General features: G+C 46.9%; 1 protein-coding gene and 1 long non-coding RNA gene across 2 annotated transcripts in view; one reads left to right on the top strand and one right to left on the bottom strand.

Moving 5' to 3' along the window:
- The first annotated feature begins 849 nt into the window (after window positions 1–849).
- The window catches only part of LOC126491883 (uncharacterized), a 14,725-nt gene continuing 9,887 nt past the window's right edge, over window positions 850–5,687 (top strand). The window contains exon 1 of the long non-coding RNA XR_007589481.1: window positions 850–1,011. This is a non-coding gene — a long non-coding RNA (uncharacterized lncRNA). The remainder of the gene's footprint in view (window positions 1,012–5,687) is intronic.
- Kcna10 (potassium voltage-gated channel subfamily A member 10) lies at window positions 2,269–3,814 on the bottom strand. Its single transcript, XM_050127814.1, has one exon. The coding sequence runs from the start codon at window positions 3,793–3,795 to the stop codon at window positions 2,269–2,271; it is 1,527 nt and encodes a 508-aa protein (XP_049983771.1). The 5' UTR covers window positions 3,796–3,814.

The following is a 5,687-nucleotide window of genomic DNA, read 5'->3' as shown; positions in this document are numbered from 1 at the left end:
AGCTCTACATTTTTCTCTGCTCCCCTCCCTGCTTCTCCCCTCCTCCCTTCCACCCTCCTTCAAGGTCTCCATGCTCCCAATTTACTCAGGATAGATCTAATCTATATGGGAAGTAGAAAAAGACAAGATCTCCTGAGTAAATTGGGAGCACGGAGACCTTGCTTACTCCTGGTCTGGCCTCACATGCTTGTGATTATCAAGGGAAAACTTTTTTTTCTTTTAACATTTATTTATTGCGGTGTTTCAGATGTAATGTACCCCATAAGTCTCGAGTATTTGATCCCCAGTTGGTGGTTGTTTGGGAAGGATTAGGAGGTGTGGCTTTACTAGAAGAAGCAATTTGAAGTTTTTCAGAAGACTCTTTTGAGTTAACTCTCCATCTCCTGTTTGAGGATTCAGATGTGAGCTCTCGGCTGCTGCTCTGGCCACCGACTGCAATGCTTTAACTCTGCCACCAAACCGTCATCTTCTGGAACTGTAAACCCAGCTACACGCATCTGTTATAAGTTGCTTTGGTCATGGTGTTTTATTATAGCCATAGAAAAGTAACTAATATATTTACTGGGTTATGTGTGTGTGTGTGTGTGTGTGTGTGTGCGGGTGTGTATACGTTTGTGTGGGTGTGTGTGGGTGTACAGTCCATGGTGCTCACATGTAGGTCAAAGGATAATTTACATGGGTGGTTCTCTCTGCCTGCCTTCTAGGTTCCAGAGATCACATTCAGGTCATGACTTTATAGACTACTGGTTTCTGTAGTCAAAGTCTAAGAGTATCTTCAAATAAGTCTAAGGCTTTTGGCAGACATGTCCTAGCTTTGCTGGAATGCCCTACCTGATATGTCCACTAACGTGTTTGGAAATGTCTTGATTTGTGATTTTCTAGGTTCTCTGTGATACAGCTTCATGAAACTGCTGTCATGTTGGAATATGAAATTTGGGATAACCCGAACCTGTGCTTTCAAGCCACAGTCACTCATGTTTGGCTCTGGAATAAATTCTTGTCCCCTTTGAGGTAAGAACTGTGGTTTTGCAGAAAAAGATTTCTATAATGTGGCTATTTTGGGAAGGTGGAGAAAGACATACAGTGATATCCGTGTTAGTCTTTGGGGTCCCAGCATGGGGTTTAGGTTTAAGTAGAGGGCCAGCAGTTTGCATGGCTAAGCAATCTCAGCTAAGGTGTGGTCCTGATGGGCACTGACCCATCATTGTCTCTGCTCCAGTCTCTCCTACAAGATAGTTTGGCAAGTTGTAAATCTCTTTCTGGGGACCAAGTCTCCCTCTGACTGGTGCCAGAGTTCAGCATATTCCTTCTCCTGATGTGAGACTCCTGGGGTGAGAGTCCAGTTCCCTGAAGTGCTTTGAAGAGTCTGCTAGCCAAAGGGAGGGGCACAACTGCCTGCTGAGAATATACTCATTCCTGCCAGACAGGCTGGCAACAGGGGCAATCATCAGACATGCAGTACAGGTTGACATGATGTCAGTGGATGGACTTGATTATGCTAAACAGGCATTGCTCCTAAACAATTCATTGCTGTAGCTCTGGTTTTTCATTTTACTTAGTCAAATTTCACTTTATTCTTTTATTGGTATATGTGGTCTATGTATATATGTGTATGCAAGTTCATATATATGTGGGTAGACATTTATGTGCAGGTACATGTGAAAGCCTGACGTCAGTCTTTTTCAACACTCTTCATCCTATGTTTTGAGGCAAGGCCTCCCATTAAAACTGAAAGCCGCCAAGTAGGCCAGTCTAGCTAGCCAGTTTGTGCCTGGGATTTCCTGTCTCTGCCTTCATAGTGATGGTATTACTAGGCTATATCTGCCTAGCCTTTATGTAGGTGCCGAGGATTCAAATTCACCTCCTCATATGCACACGGCAAGCATTTTACCCAGCTCCTCTGTCCAGTTCTGTTTTTTTTTTAATATGCATCATTCTAAGGAAGACTGAACGTACTTTTTAATCATTATGTTAAAAGGTAGATTCTGCTTTGCTAGGACTGGACAGGCTTGGCTTCTGCACTTCCATACTAATAGGTAATATCCACAGTTCTAGTGCAGAGACTGAACTACGACTTTCACAGGAAAGGAGGAGGAATCTTGTAATGGGTTGAGAAGAAACAGCCCCGGAAGTAGAACAGAAATATGGATTTATTAAAACAGCTCACAGTCAGGGATGGCCTTTTTGCCACAAAGCATAATTTTCATCTTGGGGAAACGGGGGGGGGGGAGAGACAGAGATTCAGAGACTCTAGAAGTCCCGGACTGGTCACTTCCTGGACTTCTCTGTGGAGCAGCTGCCATTGGTCTTGTTAAGAGAGTCGGTACTCCCCGTTCTGGAGCCCACGTTGTTGAGGATTCTGTCAATTTCTCCTGGGATGCTTTGCTTCTCCTCATTCTCAGTCTCACGGTGATAGAAGTAGTTGAAATTGGAGACAATGACAGGTACAGGGAGGGCAATGGTGAGGACGCCGGCAATGGCACACAGAGTACCCACAATCTTCCCTCCTGGGGTGATTGGGCACATGTCACCATAACCTACGGTTGTCATGGTGACCACAGCCCACCAGAAGCCATCAGGAATGCTAGAGAAATGGGATTCCGGTTCATCAACTTCAGCAAAGTAGATGGCACTGGAGAAGAGGATGACCCCTATGAAGAGGAAGAAGATGAGCAGCCCCAGCTCTCGCATGGATGCCTTCAGCGTCTGCCCCAGGATCTGCAGCCCCTTAGAGTGGCGGGAGAGCTTGAAGATGCGGAAGACCCTTACCAGGCGGATGATCCTCAGGATGGCCAGGGACATGCTCTGTTGGGTACTCGGCTCTGTCTCCTGGACCAGCTCCGTGATGAGGGTTGCAAAGTAGGGGATGATGGAAATGATGTCGATGATGTTCATGATATTCTTGAAGAAGTCTGTCTTGCTGGGGCAGACCACAAACCGGAGCACCAGCTCAAAGGTGAACCACACGATGCAGGTGGACTCGATCATGAAGAAGGGGTCAGTGAACATGGTCTGGGAGAGGCCCGTTTTGTTTGTGTTGATGCCGGGGTCTCTGACTACCTTCAGCTCCCTGTCCTCGCGGAATTCTGGGAGCGTTTCCAGGCAGAAGATGGTGATGGAGATGACTACGACCAAAACGGAGACCACAGCCACGCCACGCGCGGCGCTAGAGCTCTCAGGGTACTCGAAGAGAAGCCAGAACTGCCGGTGGAAATCATTGGTCGGTAGCAGCGTTTCAGGGTCCTTGATGAAGCCTTCATCCTCCCGGAACTGGTCCATGGCCTCGCTACCCAGTTCATAAAAGGAGATCTCATCGGCGAAAACATCGATAGGCACATTGGCTGGCCGCCGTATTTTCCCACCAGACTGGTAATAGTATAAGATTCCATCAAAACTAGGTCGGTTTCGATCAAAGAAGTATTCGTTTCTCATGGAGTCAAAAAATTGCATCCTTTTCTCCCGGTCTCCCAGGAGTGTCTCTGGGAATTGACCGAGAGTTCTGAGCTGAGTCTCAAACCTCAGCCCAGCAATATTAATGATCACCCTTTGGTTTCCTTCATTCAAGACCACGGGCTCAGGCCCTGGGGGATCCACGAACTCTCCTGGGACCTTGGAGAAGGCCGTTTCAAGGTTGGTGCCGTCACTGATGAGGACTCTCCAGCTGGGAAAGGGACTGCTACTGGGTCGGCCTTTGGGGTCAAAGTCTGTGGCGTAGCCTGGCTCTTCATGGACGTCATCTGCGTTATCGAAATTGACCAGAGCCACCTCCATTTCTTTCCAGCCACACACATCCATTCTAGGGAGTCAGAAAAGCAGCATGGAGGCCCCCAGTCTTTGCTGCCTGCTGGAAGCTGTGGGGAAGGAGAGGTTTATTATACGGGAGTCGGAGAAGGATACAGCTGGTTCTTGACTACCGAGGCAAGATACGCCAGTGCATTAAACAATGATTTAGCCTTGGCTTGAGGAGGAACGTTGTGGGCTTTCAGCAACGTTCACTCCTTCATATCACTTTTGTGTGTACAAACTACTAACAAAAAATTATGAAGAGCAACGTGTCTCCAGAACAGGAGGGTCCTCGAACATGGTAGCATAAAGGAGGTTACCATAAAGAGAAGGCTACCCATTCTTGATAACAAAAAGTGTAATTTTGTATTCATGTGAAGTCCATCATTCTAGCCAGCACTTACCCACACCCATTGCCATTCTTAACTCTTCTCTTATGCATCCAACAGTCAGTCTCTATAAATCCCTTTTGTTTACAACTTCTCAACACAGCCAAAGCTCTACTCTTTTCTATCAACTCCATCACTGCCTCTTGGACCAAGTGGTGAGGTCCGGGATTCCGTTAGGAAGAATTAGAGGATGGAGGCAGGGTGGCCAATCCACTGTGTCCTTGAGCCCCTTGGCTCGAAGGAGGGCTTTGGGGGTATAGTTAATGTGATGATACGTGACATGCTTGGCAGCAGGATGGTTATATTTCTATCGCTGTGTTTGCCGACTTTTCCACATTGCAGGAAATTTAGAAGTCACTAGCCAGTGGAAGTCTTTTTGGCTCTAGTCTGAGGTGAATAATTTTTAATGGAAAGCAAATAAATAATTCTCTCTCCCTCCTCCCTTTCTTTCTCCCTTCCTCACGCCCTGTGTGTAGGGGCATTTGGGGTAGGGTTAGGACAAACACACACAGGCTTGGATAAGCATGAACATAGATGGACGTTCTCTCTTTAGGTTCCTTCCAGCTTGGGTTTCTATCAAAGGGCACTGTAGCCAGTCAGGCTAGACTGAGTGTTGAGGGAGAGGCAAGTGACCCAGCCTGAGGTGGCATCTGTTGTGACCATGGCCTTGGAATAGTTACATTACAGGGGACAGGGAGGCCCTGCTGTGTACAGTGTTGTAGTTTCTTCAAAGTGATTTTACATTCCCTTGTTCTACTGGATGGCAACAGTTAGAAGGTTAGAAGACAGCTCTGTTGTCTCCCTGGGGCAAGTGACTTCCTATAGCCCTGTAGCTAGTGATGCCGAGTCCTGTGAGCTCTGTGGTCTCTTGGCCCAGAGTTATCTCCACTACCCCACAGGGGGCTGGAGTGTGGGGAGCTAGGCTTATGGGATTCCGGGATATTAGTGCCCTTTGGTGCCCTCCCCCTTTGCAGTCTGTGTCCGTGAATGTCCAGGATGCAGAGTACATGTGTGGCCTTTGCTGGCTTGCTCATGTCAACGAACCACCACTTGTATATAGACTGCAGAAGTTATAACCATGAAGGCACCCTGCGTGAAGCTCAGTGAGGGGCAGGGTAGCTGGAAGACAGGATAGAACTGGGTGTAAGACTTCTGAGAACAGAGTCAATTGGTAGGCTCCTCAAACCCTGGACCTATACGTGTGACTCTAATGTGTTAGCTGTGTGGGTAAAAGGGACTTGGCTTGGAGCTTTGTTCCACTACTTAGGGGATATATATATATTATATATATATATATATAATATATATATATCATATATATATTAAGCTACTGACTTTTAGGACTTTAGTTTTCTGATCTATGAAATGGGTAAGAAGAGCAATAATCCCAACTCATATGTGCACAGCAAGCTCTCTTACTGAGCCATCTCCCCTTTCCCTCAGCATAGTCTTTGAGATTGGTTTTGGTTCTTTCTCTGGATTCACAGCCTGAGGGGATCATTCTGTGGGTGGGGA

This window comes from Alexandromys fortis, unplaced genomic scaffold, assembly GCF_014885135.2.
Source record: "Alexandromys fortis isolate MF-2015 unplaced genomic scaffold, M_Fortis_MF-2015_v1.1 scaffold_292, whole genome shotgun sequence".
NCBI lineage: Eukaryota > Metazoa > Chordata > Mammalia > Rodentia > Cricetidae > Alexandromys > Alexandromys fortis.
The sequence above is the reverse complement of the archived record's forward strand: the minus strand, read 5'-3'. Positions and strand labels throughout refer to the sequence as shown.